Below are 26,631 nucleotides of genomic sequence, written 5' to 3' on the forward strand. Positions count from 1 at the left end.
CCACCCTTGTGTCCACCACTGCCGGGTACCCCCACTACTCTACTCAGCCACCTCCTGCCCCACTGGGCCACCATGCTGCTGCCTCCCCTGCCCTGTGCCTCCCAGGCCAGGCTGGAGCGGCATCTGTATGGGAGGCTCCCCAACCCCTCCATCTGCTCTGGTCCTACAGGCCTGCAGCTCCTTTCCCCTCATGCTTTCTATAGTTCTAATGCATGTAGGAGTTCCTGCTGTGTGCCCAGCCCCATGCTGGTGCCAGAGCTGCAAGAAGCTCTCAAGGGCTCCCTTCTGGGTCTCCTGGTGGCCACAGAAAGATGCAGGAAGCCCAGGAGCTGAGCCCCAGAAGAGGACTTCACCCAGAGGAGAGTCAGGCCCATCAGGAAAAAGTCAGTGAGGAGGAAAGGGGAAGGGGACTCCTGGCAAAGGGAATGGCATGAACAAGGACAGAGAGGCATGCAAGTGAGCGCAGGAGACTGCAGAGCAGTCTGTCTGTCTGGGCTGGGGAAGGGCTGCCCGGGAGCTGAGGTGCCAGCTCACTGTGCCTTCTCATCCCTAGGACTCTGACCCAGGAGGACCCGGGTGACAACCAGATCACGCTGGAGGAGATAACACAGATGGTGAGCTGGACCTTCCCTCCCACTCACTCTCCAGGGATGTCCTTCCCCTCCCTCCCCACCCCAGGAGCCCCTCACTGGGCACAATCACCACCTGTGGCTGCTGTGACAAAGTACCACAAACTGGGTGGCTTAAAACAACAGAAATGTATTCTCTCACAGTTCTGGAGGCCAGAAGTCTGAAATTAAGATGTTGGTGGGGCCGTGCCCCTTTTGAAGGCTCTATGGGAGGACCCTTCCTTGCCTCTTCCAGCTTCTGGTAGCCCGCACTGTGCTAAACTCTTAGAGACTCGAGATACTTTTTCCAACAGTGCTACAAGTTTATATCATTGTCCCCATCTGATAGATGAGGCCACTGAGGCACAGGGTGCTTCAGTAGCCCACTCAAGGTCATGGTCAGTGGCAGTGGTGAGAACTGGTGATCACACCAGGCCCAGCTGGCATTCACACCAGGCCCAGCTGGCTCCAAAGCAAGCAGAAAAGCAGCTCACTACCTGCCCCAAAATGGGGGACCCCAGGGAGAGAAGCTGTGTTCTCCACAAAGGAGTATGCACTAACAGTGGCTTTCCACACAGTGTAAGGGGAAAGACGGTCATGCATACTTCAGTGCCTGGCTCGGGCCCACTTTTCCCCACAATGCCATCACAAGCCACCCCAGAGCCCTCAGTCCCTGCATCCTGGCAGCCAGGGATGCTCCTGACAGACTCACTTTGTCCTACCAGAGGTGGGGATTGTGCCAAGCTGGCTCAGCTCCATGCTGGCTGAGTGGCGTCTGGTCTGTTAAAAGTAGCCGGTGTGAGGACTTGGAACCCTGGGTTGTGGACCCCTGCTCCCCTTCCCTCCTGTTTCCCCCTCCTGATTCCTGCAGCTGGTGAGGTCACCCATGGAGCAGCAAGCACTCTGCCCACACCCCTGCCCTCTGCCAGTAGCACTGCAGGGCTGATGCCCCTGGGCAGGGGGTTGGTTATGCCTGGACACTACTTCCTCTAGACTGGCTCTTTGGGGGCAGAATGCTGGGTAAACCCTGAGAGAGAAGGGCTCCACTCAGCACCTCCCCTGCAGGGAGCAGTGCACTCTGTTTCCCAATAAGGGCCTGACTGGAATGTTTACCCCTCAAGAGCACGAGGGCCCCTTGTTCCTCCGTGAACGGCTTGAGGCTGTTCCAGAAGAAAAGGCCACTGAGCTGCCCCCACCCCCAGCCCTCCGGCCCCAAACAAAGAGCCACTGAACTTCTGCCTGGGAAGATCCAGTTTGGAGGAGGCCCTGATGGGGCAGAGAGGAGAGCAGAAAGGCTTCTTGCTGTGAGGTTTTTCACAAGTACTGTGAGAGGTGGAGACAGTTGTCGGTCCTGGCCTCTGCTTCCAGGCCACACCAAAAGGGAACAGAAGGAGCTGCCTACCCCTACTTGCTCAGCATGCCTTCTTTTGGCCATACCCCACCCCAGCTCCCTGGACTCACCCTTTACCCTGACAGTTCAGCCATCCCAGGCCCAGCCCCAGGACACCTAGGGCAGGACTCTCAGTAGTGCATATGGCTGAGCTGCCCGCCTATAGTTATTCATCCAGCCGCTTCAGAGGCTGGGGGCTCTCTCCCTGTGAGCACACACAGGAGAACCCCTCCCCAGGACCCTTACCCTGAAACACGGCATCTCAGTGACCCCTGCTTCTCTCATCCCCATGTCCCCTCTCCCTTCCTGAGAACTCATCATCCCTGAAGGCATCTCCCACGAAGGCATCCCCCACACCCAAGATCCTGCATCCAGGAAAAGTTCACTGACACCCCCCAACACACATACACACACCCAACACACACCCACACACACACACACACCCAATACACACACACACACACACCCAACACACACACACACCACACACACACACACACACCCAACACACACACACACACACCCAATACACACACACACACACACCCAACACACACACACACCACACACACACACACCCAACACACACACACACACACACATACACATACACACACCCAACACACACACACACACACCACACACACACACACCCAACACACACACACACACACACACACACAACACACACACACACACACACCCAACACACACAAACACATACACACACGCGCGCTGTTTTCCTACACGTGACCTGGAACCCTTTACCCTGAGCTCCCTGAAGTCAGGGACTATGTTTTCTGGTCTTTATATCTCCAGTGTCTAGTGAGGGCCTGGCAATGCAGCCCTCAATGCATGTTTGCAGAGGAAATAGGAGGGAGGGAGACACTTAGCTCAGGAAGTACAGCTTGTTCCCTTGACATGGGTAGACCTCACCTCCCTTGTTGCTTTTGGGTGTTCAGCCCAGCCCACTGGGACTTCTGGGCAGGGTAGAGTGAACATAAGAAAGCAGAAGTCAGGCTGGCCGCTTAGCTCAATTGGTTAGAGCACAGTGTTATAACACCAAGGTCAAGGTCAGATCCCCATACTGGCCAGCAAAAAAAAATAAAAGAAGTCATGAGCAGCACAAGGTAATGTCCTCTGTGAGCCACTGCTGCCTGATGGACTGGCCCTTCTCCTCCTGGATGACCCAGTCGGCCCTGGAGTGTTGAGGTGGGGTGGGATGGTAAAATTCTGGTTCCTGACTCATCCCTCAGTGGACGCAGGCTCCTCCCAAGACCAGCACAGTTGTCCCTCCCTGCCCCTCTTTCTGCACCTTCCTCCAGTCCCTCCCGGATCCAGCAGACCTTCATTTGTCTACAGGCACACAGGTTTCCCCTGCCCACCTCTTATCTAATCCATGCTGTGGGCACCGCTGTCCCATGCCTCATTTTTCCCTGAGAATTTCCTCTGGCCAAGGACCCAGGGGGTGGACAACCTTAAAGGTGGTGTCCACAGGGGGCTCCCGGGAGCCAGATACAATAGCCCAGGACTAAGGCCAGACAGCTGTCTTCTGGCCCAGGATGGAAGCACTGTCCGGGGAATGAATCACACCTGGGAGTACACAGCTGCTAGTGAATTTGTAATAGTCCATTTTCTGTTGCTTATAATAGAATACCTGAACTCAGAAATAAAATTTAAAAAAATAAATAAATAAATAAATAAAGGGAGGGGGGGAGGGAGAAGGGAGGGAGGTTTTGGTGATGGGGAGCAATAATCAGCCACAATGTATATCGACAAAATAAAATTTAAAAATAAATAAATAAATAAATAAAATAAAATAAAATAAAAAAAAAGAATACCTGAACTCAGGCAATTTATAAAGAAACAGGATTAACTTGTTACAGTTTTGAAGACTGGGAAGTCCAAGGTCAAGAGGGTGCAGCTGGTGAGGGCCTTCTTCCCAGTGGAGTCTCTCCACAGTCCCATGGGGACATGGCATGACATGGCGAGGGCTGATCAGGAGCATATTTCCACGTGCTTTCTTCCTCTCTTTATGAAGCCCCCAGTCTGCTCCCTGATAACCCATTAAACCATCAACCCATTAATCGATGAATGGATCCATCCATTCGTGAGGTCACAGCCCTTACGATCCAATCACCTCTTAAAGCCCCATCTTTCAAATACCATATTGGGGATTAAGTTCCAACATGAGCTTTGAAGGGGACAGATGTTCAAACCACAGCAGAATTTCAAAAGGAAATTATATTGAGTCAGTTGTGAACCCAGACGGAACCTGAAGAAAGTGACCAGTCACAGCCTGGCATCAGACAACCTGGACTCCCGTCCCAGTCAGCCATTTCCAGCTGAGCAACGTGGGCCAGTCATAACCTCTAGAAGCCTCTCAATCTCATGCTGGGGTAGAGTAGCTCCCTTGCAGGATGAGTGACAAGCAGAAGGGCTTGGCCCCCCCACCCCCTTTCCTCCATCTCTCTTCATCATACCCCAGTCATGCCCCATCCACCCACCCACCAGAATCAAGGTAGATAGTCCCTCAGCAAAGTGGCCAGAAAGGCAGGAGGTGTCCCTCGTGGGCCTGACTCAAGACCTTGCTCTCCTCAGGCTGAAGGTGTGAAGGCTGAGCCCTTTGAAAACCACTCAGCCCTGGAGATCGCTGAGCAGCTGACCCTGCTGGACCACCTTGTCTTCAAGAAGATTCCTTATGAGTAAGTGGTGCAGGCACCAGACCCCTCCTTCCTCCTCTTCCACAGGCGCCATCTTCAGCAGCGTCCCTGAGCATGTGCTGCAGACTTCCAGAGCTGCATGTATTCACCACAGCCTGAAGCAAAGACGCATGGGTCTGCATGGATGAGGGAGAAGCCCCGTTCCTGCTCCTGTCCCCAAGTTCCCTCCTTACCTATCAGTTGCACACATGTACGCAGGCACACAACACAACACGCTTTCCCAGAAGCATGTCTAACTCAGATCTCCTATTCTGGAGTTCTAGAAAGAGTATGTGTTCATGTATGTGCACACATGTACACGTGAGAAAATGTGCACACAGGATGAGAGTATGTGTGCATGTGTGTGTGCCTGCATAATCCCCAGGAGCAGACTCTGGGGACAGCTCTGGACTTTGAAGAAGCCTGCAGGCCTGGTGTTACCAGCTTTGGCCTGTAGTTAGTCGCCCCTGGTGTTCATTATGATTACACTCCTTAAATAATTTTGTATCCCTCTTTCCTCATCTAACAATATACCAAAACTTACAGACATTTTTTAATAAGTGCACAGTATTCCCTAACAGTGCGTTAAATCATGATGTTGTTTTCTGTTTTCACTTTTACATTTAAAGCTGAGGTAAACATCCTTGTAACCAAATATTTCTCTGAATTTCTGACAATTGTCCCAGAATAGTTTCCCAAAATTGAAATCGCCAGGTCTGAGGCTATGAATCATTGTCGGACTTTTGGCCTCTGCCTCACCTGGCACTCATGCAGCTGTCACCGACATGAGTGCTGCCCCACCTAAATGGGGAGCGTCAACATTTTGGAAACCTGCCACATCTCCTGGACGTAGAAATAGTCATTATTCCAGATATGCTCCCTCTGCAAGGAGAAGCAGGATATGTTTTCAAACACAGTTCAGCTCACTTTGGACCCTCCTGTCCCAGTGCCACTCCCAATCACTATCAAATCAGGAGCCTGGGCAGTCTGTGGCTTCCCATGAGGTCACTATTACTGGAACATGCTGACAGCTTGGCTTGCAGTCTCCCTTATCCTTTAATTTGGCCTTTTTTTGTGCTTTCCATCTCCGCTGGTCTACAGACCAGCCACTGCCAAGTAACTAAACCATGAGTTCTCCCTGTCAGAAAACAAGATCCATAATAACATCTGGTGTGCCCACTGCACTTCACAGTTTAGGATGTGCCTTCCCATACCTTATCTCATTTCAGCCTCACAGTAACCCTGTGGGGAAAGTATTGTTGTTATTCCCATTTTACAGATGAAGAAACTGAGGTCATGATATATGAATGGCTTGCCTGAAGCCACACAGCTGGTACAAGGCAGAGCTGGGGTTCCTTCCTCTCCAGGGCTCTGCAGAAAGTTGCTGCCCCAGAAATGACAGCCTCAAAATGCAAATAAATCATGAAGCAATGAAATCAGCAAGGTAAACCTAACTTCATCCGCCCTGGGTCTCCCCTTTCCTTCCCACAGGGAGTTCTTCGGACAAGGCTGGATGAAACTGGAAAAGAATGAAAGGACTCCTTATATCATGAAAACTACTAAGCATTTCAATGATGTGAGTATGGGGCGGGCAGCGACTTTCTCTCCTGGGTTTGTTTCTTTTTAGCAGGACCCTCAAGAGGCTGGGTAGAGAGTGCGCTGTATACCTGGCTAGAACCAGACGACCTGGGTCCTCTACAGCCACCTGGGCTGGTCGCTTCGCCTCTGTTTCTTCTCCTATTAAATGGGGCTGACTGTTGAAAGTTCATGTGAAGACCTTAACTGGGACAGTCATATAAAGACACTCAGCCCAACATTGGCTCATAGTGAGCCCTCAGAGCCCGTAATTACTAAGAGGAGTCCCTCCTTGGGGCAGTTTTTTGGTGAGCCTGCAGCGAAGAGAATAGAAAGGATCGGAAGGAAAGGAATGAAGACCTCCTTGCTAGGCTTCTTATTTTTTAACCTCATTTTGGTATTAGAAACAAGCAATATTTGGCTAGAAAATGGCAGACCATTTCCCTCTAATATGTACATTACCCAGAACCCTCTGAACCTCCTGAAATTTTAGCTAGGAGTTTCAGTTACCCTGGAAGTGAACACCCCACCCCCGTTTCTTGTTTTTAATTGTGGGTAAGATGGCCCCACAGGATAACATTAAAGAGACAGGAGGCCACAGCACTGGGTGAGACCAAGGTTGGGTCTAAGCCAAGGGCTCATGAGTGTCCCTGGCTAGGATCAGGATGGCCTAGTATCTGGCTCCTCCAGCCCCCTCCTGTCCACCCTCCACCCCCAGCTTTTCTGGAGAAGAACTGTTGAGATGGGACCAAACGCTAGAACACCAAGTCCCCAGTGTGTGTAGCACAAAGCCTGGCCTGGCTCTGATTTGGGCACTAAGTTCAGATGGGCACATTCACACCTCTAGCTCCCGTATATTTCTCAGGGGAACATGAGAACAGCAGAGAATTGGGGGCCGGACAAGGCCCAGAGACTTCTGAGGCATGATTCACATCGCAGGGAAGCATCCACAAAGTTCTTGAATAAAAGTAGCAAGTGCCCCGGAGTTCCCACCTGGTGCCTGGAGCTGTCCTTTATATGCATAAGAATCTCATTAAAAGCTCACATCAACTAAAGATGGGGGTCACTTACATTTTATATATAAAGAAACCAAGCCTCCAAAGGGCAATACTGCAGGTCCCGTGACTAGTATGTGGCAGTTCATGGTCTCCCATTGCTGCAAAATGGAAAACAGCTGTGTGAGGAAAAAAATCTCTTCCAGCAACTTCCCCACATTGTCCCGAGCTCCACCCTCTGGAAGCACAGGGACCCGTCCATGCCCAGCCTCGTGACAGCCTGGAGAGCGTTTGCACTCAGCATCTTCATTCCTCTGAGTTTAATCATCAACCCAAGTGAAGAGCCTTTGATGGCCAGAGGTAGGAGCACATGACTCCACTTGTCCTGACCGCCTAGCCAGGCCACATCATGTCAACCGCAGCAAGGAAGGGCCCTCCTGGCAAACACACCCCACTGGCGGCCCGAGGGTAACAATAAAGAAAGATCCAGGTATTGCAGCTCAGGGAGAGGCCCTTCGGGGCCTCCCAGCCCTGTACACCCAGTGGTTCCTGCAGTGAACACAGCAGCAGAATGGAGGCCCACATATCTCCAGGACAGAAAGAGTGATGGAGACCAGGCAAGGGCCCCAGAACATGCCTGATGGAGATCTGGGTCTGCCTACCCCTTCCACACAATTGCACAACACCAGGCAGCGAGACACTGTCCTCTCCCCTCCCCTGTCCCCCTATGTGCTCAGGACTCAAGTAACAGGCAGGAATATGGAGTGAGCATTCTTTGGGTGTTTACCACATGCCAGGCATGATGCTAAGGGCTCCATAAGCAACATCTCATATAATCCCGTTATTCTCATTTCATGGATGAAGAAACTAGGTTCAAGGAAGTTACATTTCATCCCCAACATTACACAGCAGGAGAGCCCACTTTTGAAACTACACCATCTACCTCCAAAGGCTGCCCTCGTACTAGGCGGCACTCAGCCACCTCTGGTCAAATCCACCATTTTGTTCAGATACACAAAATGTGTGTCTCCCTGGCAGGGATTTTCTTAATTGCTCCCTGGCACAGTTCTGTTTGCTGTTTTCCAGTCCTTTTGCTCTGAATTTCCTTGTCCTGTTGGCTGATACTGGCCAGTATCTCCAGAAGCATGGCCACAGCTAAGACGAGGCCAGCAGGGTACACAGGACACGAGATTTAAGGAGCTGCTGCCTGGCACCTCCCTTGCCCCAGCCTAGTGCGGGCCTCTCCAGGAAGGTGGGGAATGGAAATGGTGACAGTGAAACACCTTTCTTTTTCTTGCATGCCACTGGTTTTTACCATGAATGAATACTAAATTTTATCAGATGCTTTTTCTGCATCTACTGAGATGGTCATATGGTTTTCTCCTGTAACCTGTTGATTTGGTAAATAACATTTATACACTTTTTTCCTAATATTCAAACATCCTTGCATTCCAGTTACAAACTCAGTGTGGCCATGGTGTATGAAATTAGCAGGTGTGTGATTTTCCTTTCTTCCGTCTCTGGTGTTGCTATCATGGTAGTACTGGCTTCATAGAATAAATTAGCAGGTATTCTTTCTCTCTCTTCTCTGGAAGATTTGACTGATCTTTTCCTTTTAAAATTTTGTATCACTTTTATGTAAAACTGTTTTTGAGTTTAGTGTTTTCTTGGTGGAAAAAAAATTTATCTACTACTTCAGTTTAATTAAGAGGTAGGCTATGTGTATGATTTTGTGTTATCATTCCTTCCTCATTCTCTTAAGTAGTTGTCCACACTTCACTGGTTTTACAATCCATTGTTAATACACGTCCTTTAGAAATTGTTTTTGAGAAAGTTTGGTGGTAATGCCCTATAATTTTTATTTATTTGTAAATGTCCTTTTATCACCTTTATTTTTTTAATAACAAGTAGTCTCTTTTTTTATCTTTTACTTTTAAATAATTATAGATTCACAAGAAGTTGCAAAGAAATGTACAGGGAGGTCTGGTGCTTCCTGCTGCCCCAGCTCCTTACAGTTCTAGTTCCCCAATATTCTGGTCCCAGCTTCCCACCCCACTGGCTGCTCCAGGTCCAGCCCACACTTGATTTGTTCCTATTTATGTGATGGTTGGCCAGGCTGAGGAGTCCTTAGAGATCTCTTCTACCATATATGTAAGACCAGTGATGCCTCAAAGTGTTTGTCACATCCAAGCTCAAGTTGTGTGCGGGGAGATTCCCTCAGAGTTTGATTCCTTTGAACTGTTTATTCTTCCAGGTGAAATTTAACATCATTTTGTCAAGTTCTAGAGAAAACTCCCACTGGGTTTTTTATTGTATTACATTAAATTCATGTATAAGTTTTGAGAAAAATGACATGTTTACATTTCCATTGGGGAATTTGATCTCTTTCTCCATCTTTCAAGCCTTTTACATCCTTTGGTAACTTTTTTTTCATGTGATATACTACATAGTTCTCATTAAGTTCCTAGGTAATTTGCAAATCCCCATAGTTATTTTGAAAGTATTCTCTTTTTCATTGTATTGTCTAATTGGTTACTGCTAACATATAGAAAGACTTTCATTTTCATATACTGAGTCTTTAACCAGCAACCTTAATGAGGTCTGTTAGTTCTAGTAGTTTTTCAATTCGTTCTTTGGGATTTTCAAGCAGGCAGTGATATCTGCAAGTAGTGATAATTTATCATCTTGACAATACTTATTCCTCTTGCTTTTTTCTTGTCTTATTGCATTGGCTTAAAGATCAGTAACTTGATTGCTTCAGAAATCATTCGCAATGAGGACATCAACGCGAGGGTGAGCGCCATCGAGAAGTGGGTGGCCGTGGCTGACATATGCCGCTGCTTACACAACTACAATGCTGTGCTGGAGATCACCTCATCCATGAACCGGAGTGCCATCTTCCGGCTCAAAAAGACGTGGCTCAAAGTCTCTAAGCAGGTGTGGGCAGGAGGCTGGCACCACTAGGTTGGGGTTGGGTAGGGAGACCAGAGGGTTGGCCATTGGGCATCCACAGATGGGCAGAGGAACTGGACTGAGGGCCAACACTCCCAGGTGAAACAGAATCTCTTCTCCTTTATCACCTGGGACTGGATATTGGGCCCAGAGGTGGGCAGTGGGACCTGTGGGACTTAAGTAATACCCCAAAGTGGGAAGTGTAAGACAGTGATTATTGGTCCCAACACTCTTCTTCTTGAGTTGGTACAAAAGAGAATGGCTTCATGGGGATCACAGCCCAGATCTGCAGGTTGGCTGAAACAGTGGTCAGATCATCCTGCAGGTATCTTCCCAGGACTCTAATTTCATCAGCCCTTCTGGCCACCAGAGTGTTAGCTGGCCCGTTACCCACTGAAGAGCTAGTCATCTTAAATGTGGACTTGATTTTTATTCACTCAGAACATGATTCTTTAAAAGCATAAGATGGGTTCTTGCTTGAGAATAAAGTTCCCTGCACTGGGGTCAGGAGGGGGCAGCTCTCCTTAGAGGAGGGCACAATGAGGCACTTGAGTCACTTCCTTGGTACACCTGATGGATGCCCCAACCCCAGCCTGCGTGTGTGCAGGACTCTGGACAAGCACCATCAGTGGACAGGGTCAGCCTCCGAAGGCACCAATCACTTGGCAACAGTGTCTATGCTCTTACATCTGCATGGGCTGCACAGGACACAGTGGCTCCAAGGAACCTGTCTCATCTGGACCACTCTGGACTTGCATACTGTGTCTCCCTCATTGTTCTCTTTATCACCTGCTCCTCACTACCCTTCTCATGACGATGGCAGGTCATACCAGGCAGGCAGCTCACCCATAAATCCTTCCTACTTAGATAAGTAGCCATACTCAGGACAGCTCTGGGACATCTCTGCCGCCCTTCCCCCCACCTTCCAGTCACTCCAGCCCCTGATTACAGCAGGACTGCAGAGTGTGCAGGGACACTCTCTTGCATCCAGTGAGTCTGAACTTCTTGCTTCTTGGCACACAAAGATGTCAAGCTCAGGGCAAGGCCCATGGAAGATGCCACTCTTGTTGGCAGGCTGCAAGAAAGAACAGAGGCTGGGAGCTCAGGGCTGAGGGCAGATCTGGCCACACACGGCATGTGCTGTCATGAACTCCTGGAGTGAGGGATTGAGCAAGGCTCTGCAGAATCTCCAAGTCATCCATTTGGCCCATCCAGATTCACGTTCAGGCAGGGCAACTGGCAAGGTGTGGGGGAGCCCATTCCAAGTCAGTATCTTTCTCCTCCTGCCCTACACTATTGAAATAATGTCACCTTTTCCAGAGGATTCCAGACCAGGCTCCATGGGCTTCCTGGAGCCCATGCTCCATGCATTTCTTGGCTTCATTCTCCAGCATCGCCCTCCCCATGGAGTTGAGAGGGAACTGCCTTGGCCATCCTGAAATCTTCCATTCTCTTTAGGGAGTGCAAATCCAGGGCAGTTAGAGGTCAAGGCATGTGGCCTGGCCTGTGTTCTAGGATGCCATTCAGGACCTAAGGCCAGCCAGCCTGATACAAAAATCAAAGATGCCTCTGGAAGTACACGCAGGCCTCCACCCTCTATGACAGACTGGACCCCACTGGCTTCTTTAGCCCTTGGCCTGGGAGGTAGTAGTATGTCTGCACAGTACCTGCCTCCAAGAGCTTCTAGGAGTCCCTGGCCATGGCCTGGTCAGCATCAGCCAGGGGCAATTCATTATTCATCTACGTGGACCCTTGTGACCCATCCAAATGGCCACATATCTCAGATGGCCTGAAAGGTAGCCTCAGCAGCTAGTTAAATGTGTTTTCCCAAAGCAGAAAAGCATTATGTCCAAGTTCAGTCCAGCCCTTAGCAAGAATCAAGCAGTCGGGTTTAATTTGAGACTTTTCATTTCCCCTTTCTTCTTTCAACCCCTCTTCTCATCCTCTTTGCAACAAAACAAAAACAAAAAACAGCTCTCCCTCAGGAAAGGGTCAGGATCTGGTGCTACTCTTCCATAGGATGTGTGGATGACTAACACGGCTTTGTGCGTTACCTCTCCTGGGGATGGTTGTATTTTAGTAGAGACAAAAGCTTCCCTTTGGCTAGCAATACATTTTGGCCTCTTTGGAAGGGAACATTCTTGGCCAACTGGAAGTCTTCCATTTGGTGAACAGGAAGGGATAGTATTTAGGAGGCCATATAATCATCTTTCTTCCTGGCATTGCCTCCCAGGCAGGCTCCTTGTTTTGTCCCTGGTTTCAGTGACATATTCCAAGGGCCCCCATTTCTGCCCGCTGGTGTCCACACTCCAACAGAGATGCCCAAGATCCTGGAGGCTTGCTATCTCAGGGAGCATCAAAGGATGGAAGCTCCTGGCCCAGCCAGAAGATATTTGAGCTGCTTCCAGTTGGAACAGGCTTTGCCAGCATCTGAGAGCAGCCATCTCAAGTGAGAGCAGAATCATCTGTGTCTCCTTGGAGAGGATTGTGTGGTCCTGGTGCTGAGAAGGCACTGAACTGAATGGTATGCTCTGTGTTCTCTCCCTTGAAGAGCACACACTGATCTCCTTTTCCATCACAATGGAGAATGAGAGTGTCATTTTCTGTAGGTGGATTTCTCAAATAAAAATCTGCCCCAAAGATCAGGTGTATACTTGGCCTCTGCAGCCAACGTCCTTCCAGGCTGACTAGAGCTTCTGGTCACGTAGCGCATGACTGTTCTCCCATATGGTTTCTCAGCCATGTTCTGGATTTTGAGGAATAGAGCTGGACAGGAGGTCACTAATCTCTCTCACCATTCTGTAAGTGAGGGAGCTGAGGATCCCAGAGACATACAGGGATTTCCCCCAGGACGCACAGGGAAAGGAGAGCAAAGCCAGACTCAACCAAGCGCACTCCCCCCAGAACACATCTGGTCTCTTCAGGCCAACTCCAGCCACCACAATGCTACTGCAGCCAGAGGTGCAGGCTGGGCCCGGCTGGGTCACTTGGCAAACCCCTTTGCCGTGGGGCTTACTCATCACCATTCGGGCTTTTCTTTGATGATTACTTCATCTGCCATCTTTTTTCTGGATTCTTAAATTTGGGTGGCATTCCTGGTATGTAAAAGTGTAGGTGTGAGAAGATGGTCAGATCCTTTGGGTATAGTTCATCAGAAAGATCATGATAACAAAGAATCAGCTATTCCCTGTCACCCACCAAGTCCTTCTAAACCCCCAGGTCTCAGGATCCCATAGCGCTTCTAAGTGCCACATGGACACTCGGGTTCCCCCAACCCACTTCCATGCTCCTGAGAGATGTGTGAACACAAGCACACAAAACAAGGACCTATGTTGCCTCCTAAGGCATTCAAGGGCAAGGTTCCCAGATGCAGGAAGTCCCCTAATCTAAAGCAAATGTTCTGGAGCCCTGGAGGGCAGCGTGCCGGGGTGTGGGCCAGAGCCTCGGCCCTGACGTGCTGCGTGTTAGTAAATGCTTCTAATTCCTTCTAGACAAAAGCTTTGATTGATAAGCTCCAAAAACTTGTGTCATCAGAAGGCAGATTTAAGAATCTCAGAGAAGCTCTGAAAAAGTAAGTGTGTGTCGTTTTGTCACTGTTATTTTTAAAATTGTAGACCCATACTGGGGAGGCATTCATATGCCACACCCAGCCAGAGCAGGAGGTCTGTCTGTCTGTCTGTCCCTCTGTCTACCCTCAAGACCCCTAGACTGCCTGGACCCCAGGGGAGGGTCAGCTTTCTCCTCCATTGTCTGCCAAAGAAATTCCAGGGTGTGGTGGCATGGCCCGGGAGAAGCACGGGAAGAACATTGGAATCCCCGGAAGCATAGTAGCTGGGATGGTGATAATAGTGGTGCCAGATTCCTTGTTTCTAACATACACTTTTTTTTTTTTTTTTTTAACATTTTAATCATTCTGACATAAGGATATCTTAAGGTCAATGTGTTTATTTACTGTGATCATGTTTTCTTATTCTCTTGAGAATTAGTCTTCAAAACAAGAGTGCATTTTATAGACAATGGCATCCTGGAATCAAAGAAATAGTCTCCCCACAGTGGCTCCTTACAGCTTGCAAAGTGCTTCCCCAGCCAGCCTGCATTATCTGGGTCAGCACTGCCTCTGAGGCAGGGCTCCCAACGCCGGCACTTTTGTCAGTCTGACCAGGGTGATCCTTGTTGCACGGGGCTATCTTGCACAGTGCAGGATCTTAGCAGCATCCCTGGCCTATATTAACGAGATGCCAGTGGCACTCTCTCAGTTGTGACAGTCAAAAACGTCTCCAGACATTTCCAAATGTCCCCTGGAGGTCAAATTCATCCCCCTTGAGAACCACCACCATAATGCCCATCCTGTTTTTCCAGACAAAGAAACTGAGGCGCTAGTGGCTGGCCCAGAGATATGTGCAGCCCAGCCTGTCCTCCAGGGCCAGTGCCCCAAGGTTCGCCGCGGGCTGCCGCAGAGGTTCTGGGCGAGCTTCCCCAGGGAAGCAATGACTCAGCCTGTTTGAACAGGCTGTGGCCACACACGCACGTGAAGTGTGGGGTCTGTCTCATCCCTACACTGGATGCCTACTCTGGGTTTCTGCACCAGGCTCTGCCCTCTTTTCTTTGCCTCAGTGCCCCTTTCTCTCCTTGCCTGAGTAGCTACTTGCAGGACCTTGGAGAGACCCTGGGAGACCACAAGGGTCCCGGTTCCCTATAGAGCCCAAGAAGCCTCTTCTCCCTTCCCTAAGGGATCACGAGATCACTGCCCATGTGGAACCCACCAGAGTTCACCACCCCCAGAACCTGCCAAGGGGGCCAGTCAACCCTCCAGCCCCTGACGGTGGCATTGACGCTCTGCTCCCCCCTCCGCCAGCCTGGTCTGCCTCCGCGCCTTGTTTTCTTCCTGCTGTTCTTGGTCTGTCCTTCGCCAGCTCCGTGTGCCATTGCCTTGACCATCTCCACTTTATTTGTGTCCTCAGACAGATGTTCCACCCATCTGTGCTGTCCGGCCGTCTCTCTTCCGCCCGGGCTCCCCAGAGCCCTTGTGGACTGTGCTTGTGGGGTGCTGCCCCCTGTGCATTCACCAACCTGTCCGTCCGCCTCCTTCACATGGCTTCCTCGTCCGCCGCCGCCACCACCGCCGCCTCCACTGCCTCCGTGGTCCCCCATTCTGTCTGAGTCCCCATCCTGATTGTCTTCCCTCTTTCAGGTCACCCATGGGCCTATGTAAGTGCCTCTCCCAGACTCCTCTGCCCCGGGTAGCACAGGGCAGAGGTGGCCGTCGGGCGTTCTGGGAGCTAAGACCTTTATGCAAACTAGGTTTGGCCTCACAGAGACTAGGGCAAGCCATGCAGAGGAAGGAGGGAGGAAGGGAGCCTGGGGCAAGCTCCTCCTGCACTTTCTCCTGGGGCCTAAGGTGTCACATAAAGTGATGTTGCATGAACATGGGGGTCTGTTTCACCAGGCAGAGGACAATGAGCAGAAGAAAGGAGGTGGCAGAGGGCTGGCATAGCTGGTGACTCACCCAAACAAGGAGCCCTGCGATGGACCTCATCATGTGGGTCCTCGGCCCCATTCATACATCCTGGGAATCTTTTTCAACCTGTCATTAAATTATCCAGTCTTGAGCCAGCCTCCAGGCTGGAGAATGTTTTTCCCAGCAAAGACTTCACCCCCAAATCCTACGTCCCATCTTCACAGCCACTCTCTTAAATATCCCCTGGCCCACCTACAGCCCTTGCCATGTAAACCCCTTCTGTCCCCTACCCAGGCACCCCAAGAGAGACCTTTCCTTCCCTTCTCAATCCCCAAACCTACACCCTTACAAAACCACATGAGGCTGTCCTCTTCTCTCAACGTCCCTGGGAGCAGAACCTTCCCACAGCTCCACACAACAAAAATTTGGCCAAGAACTAAATTTAGCAGTAAAATTTGGTCACCAGCTCTTTTGAGGTGGATTCCAGTTTTGACTGCCTTGTCTAATCTCAACCCAGCACACATTTGCATGTCTGCACCTTTTATGTTTAATTTGAATAGGAAGCCCTTGATTTAGAGGAACATGGGGAATAGGCTTCTATTGCAGGCTGCTGAGGTGAAAGCCTTTCCTCTTCTTTCCCCTAAATTAAGGGTGGGAGCAGCTATAGAGGAGTGTGTCAGCCGGCTGCCCAGCCATCCCCATATGCCCTTTAAATGGGGTGAAAATCCATTTATCTATGGTGATATGATGAGTCCAAAGGCTGAAGTTCTGGAGTTCCAGAGTTTCAGGGACTCCAACAAGTCCAAGTATCTGTTTCTACCTTTATTTTTCTGCCTGCGACCACACAGCAAAGCCCTGCCTCCTGTTGATGACAGAACAAAGCAGTTAGTGCCCATGTGGCAAAAAGCCAGATTGGACTCTCCACCCCCGCCTCACTACAATATTGTTTTTTCAGTCTGAGCACCTAATCGCCCTGCATTATGTGCCCTAAACTTGGACCCTGACCCCAGGGGATTCAACCCACACGGCCCACCTCCAGGTGCCCCTCATGCCCTGCCCTGCCCTCCCTGAATGCCCTAAACCAGGCCTCAAGACAAAAGGAGAGGAGATCCCGACCACAGCCAGCAGAAACCTGTGAGGTTTCTTGCCTGTCCCATAGCCGGGCAGTGCAGAGAAGGGAGGATTTGTGGAGAGGGAAGGAAAGGTGGACTCGGTGCCAGTCCCGGCTGTTTCTAGGCATTTGGTGCAGAGCAAGTCAGGCAGCTGTGTCTAACCTTCGGAAGCTGGGACCATGTGATCTCTGTTATTCCACTTGACATCATCAGGAACTTCTTGGTAGAAAAAAAACATCAAGTTTGGGGGCACCAAACCACAGGCAATGTCCAGATGCCAGGTGTCACCAGAAAGTGTCACAGGAACCGCCCAGAAAACCAGAAGCAGGTTTTCAGGTTGGGGTGGCACACTTTTCTCTCTGCTCCCTGAAATATCAGCTACAGGCATGTGAAGGCTCCACCAAAAGAGGAAGCTCCCCTGCCCCCACGTCAGCTTTGTTGCCCTGATCAAGGGCAAGGCTGAACCCTCCCCAGAGAGAGGCAAAATGCCCACATGGGAAGTTCAGAACTGGCCAGTTGTTGGGTATCTTGTCTGCATGAAGCCCCCAACCTACTTCCCTTTTCATTCAGTCACCCAGCATGGTTCAGTTCCCACGCAGCGTGCCCTCTGGGGCCCTCTTTCAGCCCTCTGTCTCACTCTGGCAACCCCATATATTACCCGCAAAGCTCTGAATATGGGCTCTGTGTATGCAACTAAACTGGTTAAGTGTGCTCCAGCCTCTCCTTCAAGGCCCCTCACTGGAGGTAGTAAATAGGGACAGAGTTTGGTACTGGGGCTGGTAGTCCACTTGAAAATGGCTAAATTGCAAATTCACCACCTTTCCACACCTGGATCCTGAACTCCCATAGTCCCTCAGGGAAATCTGCCTCAGTGATCATAGGACCCCCTGATCTTTTCCACTGGTCTGGGTGGCCAGAGACTCCATGAGTCCTCCAGAAACCCTTTGCATCCTTCCACCGTTCGCAGTCAGCTAGCAGCCACCTGGCCTCCCCTTCTCCTGGCTCTCGTTCAAGCACTGTGGGGTTCCATGTGGAGGCAGCAGCGTGAAGTGGGAGAGCACCTCTCAGAATCTGCCAGTCAGCAAACTGCCACAACCTGTCAACCCCACAGGTGCGCCTCTGATCTTTGGGGTCTTTCTCCATCAGACCCACAAGCCTGGGCTTCAGACTCTGAGTATGATAGAAAGGAAGGGAAAAGCTGGGCACAGAACAGTTATGGGCTAGAAGGGCCAGAGGCCTAAGGAGGTCTGCCAGTGGCCAGGATGATCCTTCTCTTATTTTTAATCACAACCAGCAATTTTTAAAATGTATGTATTTGACATTGCAACCCTGTATACAGATGCATATGTGCATAACAGGAACAAAAATCTCACAAAACAATATACCTGTATCCCATGCCATATTCTAGTCCACTTTTTTTTTTTTTTTTTTTTTTTTGAAAATCTGGTCAACGTCCACTAAATTTATTTTAACGCCCATAAAAGAATCAAAACCTACAGTTGGAAAACACATTTGTCCACTGTTTGCCTAACTCCAGGTGCCCGCCTCCTTCATGATTTTTCTGTACCCATGTGCCAGATATACTTGCATTTACTTAATAGTCACCTTTAAATTAACTCACTTTTTCCCCAAAATAAATTTAAATAAGAAGGAAAATTTTATATTAAGTGGAAACCAGCATACTTGTTATAGATACAAGGTTACCATAAAAAGTAAATATGATAAAAACAAAAGTGTCATTAAATTCTGGCCAAATCCTGATGCTTGCCAACACTCATCCTGAGAGCTGTTGCTAAAAAGAAATAAAAGAATGAGGGGAGGTGAATGGTGAGTATTAGAAAGGATCGAAGCCGTACTACCACCAAATGAGACTCTCTCCTTGAACACCAGGGAAAAAAGTAAAAATCTGATGTTTCTTACCATATGAATAAATGTTATTTAGTATGATGACTGCATCACCTAAAGTCAACCCTCCGACCACCTAAAACTGCCTTAGCTGGCATCAGTGCTATTATACATGGAAGCCTGAGGACCAGAGAGAGGAAAGGACTGGCCCAGAGATACATAGTAAACAGGCAAGAGACAGAGACTGGGTTTCTGTCCTTGCTCTATCATTCTCCCTGCCTCGCCTTCTTCCAGAGTAGCAGGATTGCCAAGTGGTCACAGGAGACAAAGGCAAGATGGGCTGGAAATGAGGGTCACCTGCACACATGCAGCAATTCCACCTGCATCTATGTGCTGAGCTGGAGGAGGCTGCAGAGCACTGAGCGAGGTGTCCCCTGAAGGAGCTAAATGAAGGGAGCCCTGCCAGAGTGTTGTGGCCACTGGATTCTACCACAGACTCCATCAGCCACTTACTCATCAGCCTAGAGGCACAGAGCAAGCTGGGAAAGAGCGGTAACAAGAGCCCCCGCTTCAGAGCCACAAGTCAGAGAGGCATGGCTCATCACTCCTGGGTCTCATTTCTCAAAAATGCCATCCTCCAAGAGTCACCGGTCATGGAAACCATCACCCAACCCCCTGCCCAGAATCTGCTCCCAGGAAAGTGATCTCAAAGGGCAAGGGTTTCCTGCTATGGTACCCCATACCCAGTGGAGACAGGAAAGATCTCAGAGAGCAGAGAGAGACCAGAGTGCTGGACAGGGTGGCTGGCGGAGGCAGGCAGAAACCGGGGGTGGGAAGGGTACAGGGGGGTGCTGCAGAGCCTCTGGGGGGTGATTCAGGGGTAGGATTTGGATGGAGAGTTTCAGAGGACAGACAGAGAGGAAAGGTGAGCTGGGAGGGGGCTGGTGATAGAACCCAAGGCCTTCGGCTGGGACAGAGGGCAGAGAGGTACAGGAGGGCCTTCTGGCTTGGAGAGGGAAGGGACGATTGAGAGACCCCAGCTGGTGCAAGAGCCCCAGTCAGCACCACATCACCCCCACTGCCCCACAGGACTGACTCCCAGACCCAGATGACAACCCTAGGCCTAAGAGTGTACGATTATTCTTGGCAGATAGAAATCCTTTTGCCTTTAGCAAAGCAAAAGATGCATGCAGGATGTTCTGTTCTTGGTAGGAGTTCCTTTTTTTAAGTGAAAAACTTTTGTTAATGCCATTTGCTTCCAAGTTGTGACCCGCCCTGTGTCCCTTACCTGGGGATGTACCTCACCGACCTGGCCTTCATCGAGGAGGGGACGCCCAATTACACGGAGGATGGCCTGGTCAACTTCTCCAAGATGAGGATGGTGCGTGTGCCATGGTGGGGTGAGGGGTCGAGGGGAGCATCAAAACCCAGCCTCAACCTGGGGACCACTGTGCCCACCAGGCCCAGCCTGCTCTGTGGGGCCCCCACTTGGTAGCCTGAGTCCAGCTTCTCCAGTAAGATCCATCACTGTCATTAACGAGCAGTTAGCATTTGGCAGGCCCTGAGCCAGGCTTCACTGCATTTCGTCCTGTAATCTTGACAGTCCAAGAGGTGGACGATATTATTCTCCACCTTACGGAAGAACAGACTGAGGCTCAGCAAGGTCAAGTGACCGGGTCAAGGTCACCCCACAGGTAAAGAGCAGAACCAGGTCTGGAACCAGGTGACTCCAAAGCCCACCCTTTATTCACACCCCATCTGTTATTGTTCATAATGCCACTTGCGTTATGTGGCCAAAGTAAATCACTTATGCAGCACCTCCTAAGAGAGGTCCCAGAAAAATCAAGGACCTGGCACAGGGGCAGAGGAGACCTCTCCAAGCAGGAGCAGGATTTCTAGCTGTCTCCTTCTCCCCTCTCACTTCAACCAGAGAGCCTCTACTTTACCAGTTTTGTAAATTGGGCTTCCACATGAGATTTTGTTTAATGGGAAGGGTTTGTCTGTCAAACATAATAAGTTGGAAACACTGTCCTTCCAGGAGGTAACATGTACAGAATTAAGAGTCTGACTTTGGACTTAGCTATTGTTACCCCTTCAGTTCTGCAAAACTCAGGGTAGCACCAAGAGAGCAAACTGTCTTCTAAAACTAACCTTGCTTCCCACAGATATCCCATATTATCCGAGAGATTCGCCAGTTTCAACAAACTGCCTACAAAATAGAGCACCAAGCAAAGGTAAGCAGCAGCGTTTTTTCATTACGTCACTCTTTCAATTGCTCTGGCTGGACCAGACTCCACCCTTTCCCCCGCCACCCCCCACAGTATCCCTTCCGGAATTCTCTTGGGCCCAGCTCAAATGCCATCCCTTTAAGGAAGCCTTCCCTACTCCCTTCCCCTGGTCAGAAGTGAGCTGTCTCTCCTTCAAATTGAGTCTAACCAGGCCTGAGTTCACTTTGTGACTCTCGTCTGATTTTTACCTGCCATGGGATGGTTTATAATCACGTCTCATCTCCCCCAGAGCAAGAGAGACAGAGTTTATAACATCTTTTTTTGAAAGGTATTCTGCTTACAAGTTACAAAATTCACAGATATAAAGAATACACAGTGAAATGTCCCCCATCCACCTAGTTCCCCTCCCCATGGCAACAGTGTCACCAGTTTCTTGTGTTACTCATGTCCACAGATGGTCATAAACAGAAGCAAACTTTTTGTAATATAATGTAGTATACTATACACTGCTTAGCATCTTTTTTTTTTTTCTTAATAATACATCTCAGAGATCACTCCCTATTAAGACAGAGAGAGCAGGGGTTTTCTTGTCTCCGTGGATGGGTTAAGGCTGAGGGAGGGGGTTGTGAGGGACTGGTGAGGAGGTCCGATATGGCTGAAGAGGTGGTCACTGGCAATTGGACAGCTAGAGCAGCTGTTTTGCGGACAGGTACTACAGGGAAAGAGAGAGGTGTTTAAAGCAGGAGGTCTCAAACTTCAGTGTGCATCAGAGTCAGATTCCACAGAAACAGTGAGTCTTACTGTATGTAACTTTTTTTTTAAGTAAGATGATGGTCAGTGTTGACAAAGCCACTTTGCTGATAGTGTTGGAAAACACTCTTTTGAAAGAAATATATTAAAATGAAGTAAGAAACCCAATAATCCTACTCATAAGGATATATCCTAAAAAAAATTTTGTTGAAGCTAAAGGCCATACCCTACAAGATAGCCGTTGCAGCCATTATTATATATATAAAACAGTAAAAAATCTGAAAACAACTTACATATCCAACAATAGGGGAAGAGTTTAGGAAAATACGGTATGGCGAGATGACACAATATTACCACCACTAAAAAGTATAACTTTGAAGATCATGTTATGGAAACACGAAAATTTTTCATCACAGTATAAGTGCAAGTATATCAAATGCTGCCCATTCCATAGTTACAATGATGTAAAAGTAGTTTTATATTTTATGAACTAGACGATCACACAGAAAAATGAAAATGGTTAATTTAGATTGGTAAGATTATGGGCTTTTTTTTTCCCCCTCCAAAAATGTATTTAATATTGTCACATCCTTTTTTTCTATAATAAAAAATAATATTAAGAAAAAAAATCCACATAACTTAGCGGTGCTCAGGGGGCTCTGTTTGTGTTCATCCAGCCCAGGAACCACAAAGTTGCCACGTAGACCACACAGAAGGCACCACAGTCACATCACTCCCCAGAAAATCTCAGAAGTTACCAACAAAATTTCAGGGTTTTCTTCTGTCTCTTGCCCCTTTCTCCTTAAATTTTCTCTCAAGCTCCAACGTGCAATACGAATAAGTATTGCTGCATTTCAGACCTCTTTCATCAACAGCTTTGTGATGGTGGTTTTTAATACCAGGCTTCTGCTAAAGTAAAACGTCTCAGGGAAATGGGTCTTGAGCGTGCTCATTACGGAAGAAACTACCTAGTCAGTCTGCTGATCCCCAGATGGCCTGGGAGGGTAGAAATTTGTGTGTTCTAGAAAGGACTGTTCACATGAAGCTACTAGCTAGGTATAAATACTAGTCTATTTCACATGGTCATGAAATCGCCATGTCTTTATCAGTGGGTATGGGTTAAACCGGACTCTGATATCTGAAGTCATCTTCCTAGAGGCGCTGTGTACGAACTGTTAATCAGACACAATAATTGTACTGTGACTGTTCATCAGCAGACTAGACAGCTGGTTCCATCCTTCACAGTAGCAGAGTCGGTTAGCCAAGACAAAAGCAACAAATACTTGATTTTTCTCAAGCAGCTGTTGAATATCCCCAAGCACATAGTAAGAAATATAATTTTTTTCTTTCTGCTCTGGGTTTCTGTGGGGGAAAAGGCACGTTTGGTTTCAAACAACTGACAAATAAATGAGCCTTGGAAAGTCTCTTCTTGGAGCTGGGGACTGCCTGCCAGGTTTGGGCTCTGAGCTCTCACCACAAGAGTAGGGAAAGGAGAAAGGAAGAAAGAAAACCTAATTCATGTGAGTCAGTCTTCCTCCCAGAGTGAGCCATGTGAGGTCAAAAAAAACCAGAGGGTCAGACCTTAATGTTTACATATATTTTGTCCCAACATTTTATTATGAAACTTCGAATATACAGCAACATTGAAAGAATTGCGAGGGCCGAGCCCGTGGCGCACTCGGTAGAGTGCTGCGCTGGGAGCGTAGCAACGCTCCCGCCGCGGGTTCGGATCCTATATAGGAATGACCGGTGCACTCACTGGCTGAGTGCCGGTCACGAGAAAAAAAAAAAAAAAAAATGACAAAAAAAAAGAAAGAATTGCGAACATCCATACACTTACCATCTAGATTCTATTAAAAAAAAAAAAAAAATGACAAAAAAAAAGAAAGAATTGCGAACATCCATACACTTACCATCTAGATTCTATAATTGACATTCGACATTTATTTTTAAACAAGCCCAAAACATTTGATCAAGTGCTCAACCAATGAGACAGCAGTCACAGGTAATTTTGACCATATGTGATTTAATACTAAGATAATATTAAATAATAATACTAAGACAAATTACATTACGACAAAACACTACTGAACACGTTGCCTCATGTGCCCACGCGACTCCCCCATAAAATGCCTGGGTCCCTGGAGATGCCCACTGTCCAGTCTTAGTATTAAGGAGGTCCCATAACCAACCCTATCATTCCTTTCTCTCTTTTCCTTTCTTTGCTCAGGTAACCCAATATTTACTGGACCAATCTTTTGTAATGGACGAAGAAAGCCTCTACGAGTCTTCTCTCCGAATAGAACCAAAACTCCCCACCTGAAGCTGTGCCCAGCCCAGCCCCAGCCCAGCCCCTCCCGTGGACACGTGCTATATGATATTGTACATATATTCATTTGGTTTCTCTGGATTTTCTTCTTCAGTATGTGCTTCTCTAAGAATACAAATCCGTTCTTGTTCTTAGATTCCTATAGAACCGGAATATGAATTTCTGCACCGTTTAAGACTGCCCACACACCCCACTGTCTCCTGCAGTGCCTGTTTATTTTAAACAGCTGTACTCTTAGTCTGTCCTTCCTAGACGCCTCCCTCTTCTCAGAAGGGGAAACAACCCGTGCATACATGACTCTTAGACTCCAGTCCTGCTTCCATCCTTCCTCCGCCCAGGCCCTGGGCTGAGTTGGCCACCCAGGCATCCTCCCAGCACGTTCCATGTAGTTGTTATAACTGGGTGGGGGGTTGGGGAGGGGGGCGGGAGGGGAGAACCATACCCTGAAGTCCAGACATTGACAAATCTTCCCGCTGACGGTGATGCCAATTTCCAAAGCAGCTTTTTCAGCCAAAATTGCAGGTCTCAAAACTGCCCGTCTGTCTCCCAGTAACCTGGATGGGAGGTGGTCATCACTGCTGAGAACCAGCCCCTCGTACCAATGCTGCCATCTCATTCAGGCACCACGTCGCTCCTTGCTCTAGGATTAACACCAGATCGCATGAATAGCAGTCTCAATAATACTGGAAGAGGCCCTAGAACTTCCCAAGGAACACCGAGTCACAACACCAAGTCACGTCGACGTTTGCCGACTGCTGCCCGGCATTCACTGGAAGTCAAGAACACAAAAATGTCACGTTTCCTCTTTTAGCTGCCTAACAGTCACAACAAGCTTACACTGAGATGCTCTAAGTCTGTATACCTTGTGATAATTAGTACCACTCTGTAGAATTAGGAGATCAATAACCAAGTGTTTTTATTGCATATACTGTAGTCCTGTCTAAATGCCTTCTAGCAGGAATATAGTAATGTAGTGCTTATTCTGTGAATATTACCATGTATTTTTTACATTGTACAGTATAGAAGAGACAGGTTAACTCTGAAGTGGCAGGCATGCTCCACTACAACAAACAGACAACTTTTGCTGTAAGCAATACCTAGTGGTATGAGAATTCTACTTCAAGTCCTAAAATATTTCAACTTACAGCTTGTTTGGAAAAAAACAATTTCCATTTTTGTAAAAATATATGTTTCCTGATTACCTCTTGCTAATAAATCTATTCTATCTCAGGGTGAACAAGGGAGTTTTGATGGGTTTCATTTGTCCAGTCAAGGAATCTTGGATGAGCTCTTGCTTCTTACCAGGCCCTGGGGTTAGACTAGAGATCCAGGGTGACAGGACATCATTCCTGCTTTTGGGGGCACCAAAGACTGATGAAGAAGACTGTTTCAGCTACCTAGTGCACCAGGAACAAACCACTCCACAACTGAATGGCTTAAAGCCATTTTTATTACCTTTGACATTGCTATTGCTTGACAGGCCCCAGCCAGCACTCCTTGCTTGGATTCTCCCATGAGGTTACAGGCACACAGCAACTGGGGCTGGAGTGTTCTGAAGGCCAAGCTGGACTGGTCCAAGATGGCACTCTTGCTTGGCTGGAAGTCAGTTTCGAATGGGGGCTGCACTGGGGCAACCCACAGGAACATCCACACGTGGCCTGTCCATGCAGCTCGGGCTTCTCACAGGATGGCTGCTGGGCCCCAAGAGACTCAGGCAGAAGCTGCAAGCCTTCTTACGACCAAACTTCAGAAGCCTCCAAATGTCACGCCCACAACATTCTGTTGGCCAAGTACATCACCAAGGCCAGCCCAGTCACAAGGGGAGGGAAATGAGGCTCTTCTCAATGGGAAGAGAAGCAGAAAAAAGGTAGCCATCTTTAAGTGATGAGAGAGACAAACCATTTGAGCTACACTTTCATAGGGCAGTGCAGAGAGTGCCTTGGGGATACCAAGGAGGAAAGGCCAATGTGGTGGGGCGACTCGGGATCAGAAAAAGCTCCAGAGAGATGAGGAGGTTGTGGGGAGAGTAAGGATGTTTGCCAGGCAGAAGAGGTGGGTGGCGCACGCCAGGCAGAGGGAGCAGTGCCTGCAGAAGCCTGGAAGCACAACAGAGCGTGCATGTGCAGGGGCTGCTAGCGTGAGCTTGCGAGCATGCGAGCTGTCAGGCACCAACTCCACGCACGGAGTGCACGGAGTGAACAGCTGGTGGCAGGGGAGACAGTGTGCTTGGGGGTGCACATGAAGCAGTACTGGACAAGGTGCTTTGTTAAAGCAAAGACATCGGCTGTTACTCCTGGTCCCAAAAGCCCTGCTGGGGCTCCGTAGGTCACCGACCTGCCAGGGAAGCCTGTGTTGCGCTTGCCACTCCCTCCCCTGTGCCCTTCCTCTTCCATCCTGGGAAAGGAAGGCAAAAAGCACAGCTGGGCACCCTTGTCCTTCCAGCCTCGGTGCCCCTTCCCCATGCCACAAGCAGACCCTGAGGCGAGGGAACTCAACACATTCTTTCATCTGTGCGTAATAGGAAGGCAGTGCGGTGTGGCGATCAGAAACTCCAGCAGTGACAACTGACAAGTGGATGATGATGTCTGATTGTCACAATCAGGGGAGGGGTGCTACTGACCTCAAATAGGTAGAGACCACGGCTATTGCTGGCCATCATACAATGCCCAAGACAGCCCCCCACCACC

The 26,631-nt window shown here is 48.9% G+C and overlaps 1 protein-coding gene across 4 annotated transcripts in view; it reads left to right on the forward strand.

Moving 5' to 3' along the window:
• RASGRF1 (Ras protein specific guanine nucleotide releasing factor 1) overlaps positions 1-23,938 on the forward strand; it is a 109,179-nt gene extending 85,241 nt beyond the window's left edge. For all 4 annotated transcript variants that reach the window (XM_063091331.1, XM_063091332.1, XM_063091330.1 and 1 more), the window contains 8 exons: positions 554-614; positions 4,600-4,703; positions 6,192-6,276; positions 10,010-10,207; positions 13,714-13,793; positions 19,901-20,018; positions 20,803-20,871; positions 23,846-23,938. In XM_063091331.1, coding sequence (XP_062947401.1) covers positions 554-614; positions 4,600-4,703; positions 6,192-6,276; positions 10,010-10,207; positions 13,714-13,793; positions 19,901-20,018; positions 20,803-20,871; positions 23,846-23,938 — 808 coding nt within the window. The remainder of the gene's footprint in view (positions 1-553; positions 615-4,599; positions 4,704-6,191; positions 6,277-10,009; positions 10,208-13,713; positions 13,794-19,900; positions 20,019-20,802; positions 20,872-23,845) is intronic.
• Positions 23,939-26,631: the final 2,693 nt, after the last annotated feature.

This window comes from Cynocephalus volans, chromosome 3 (genome assembly GCF_027409185.1).
Source record: "Cynocephalus volans isolate mCynVol1 chromosome 3, mCynVol1.pri, whole genome shotgun sequence".
Classification (NCBI taxonomy): domain Eukaryota; kingdom Metazoa; phylum Chordata; class Mammalia; order Dermoptera; family Cynocephalidae; genus Cynocephalus; species Cynocephalus volans.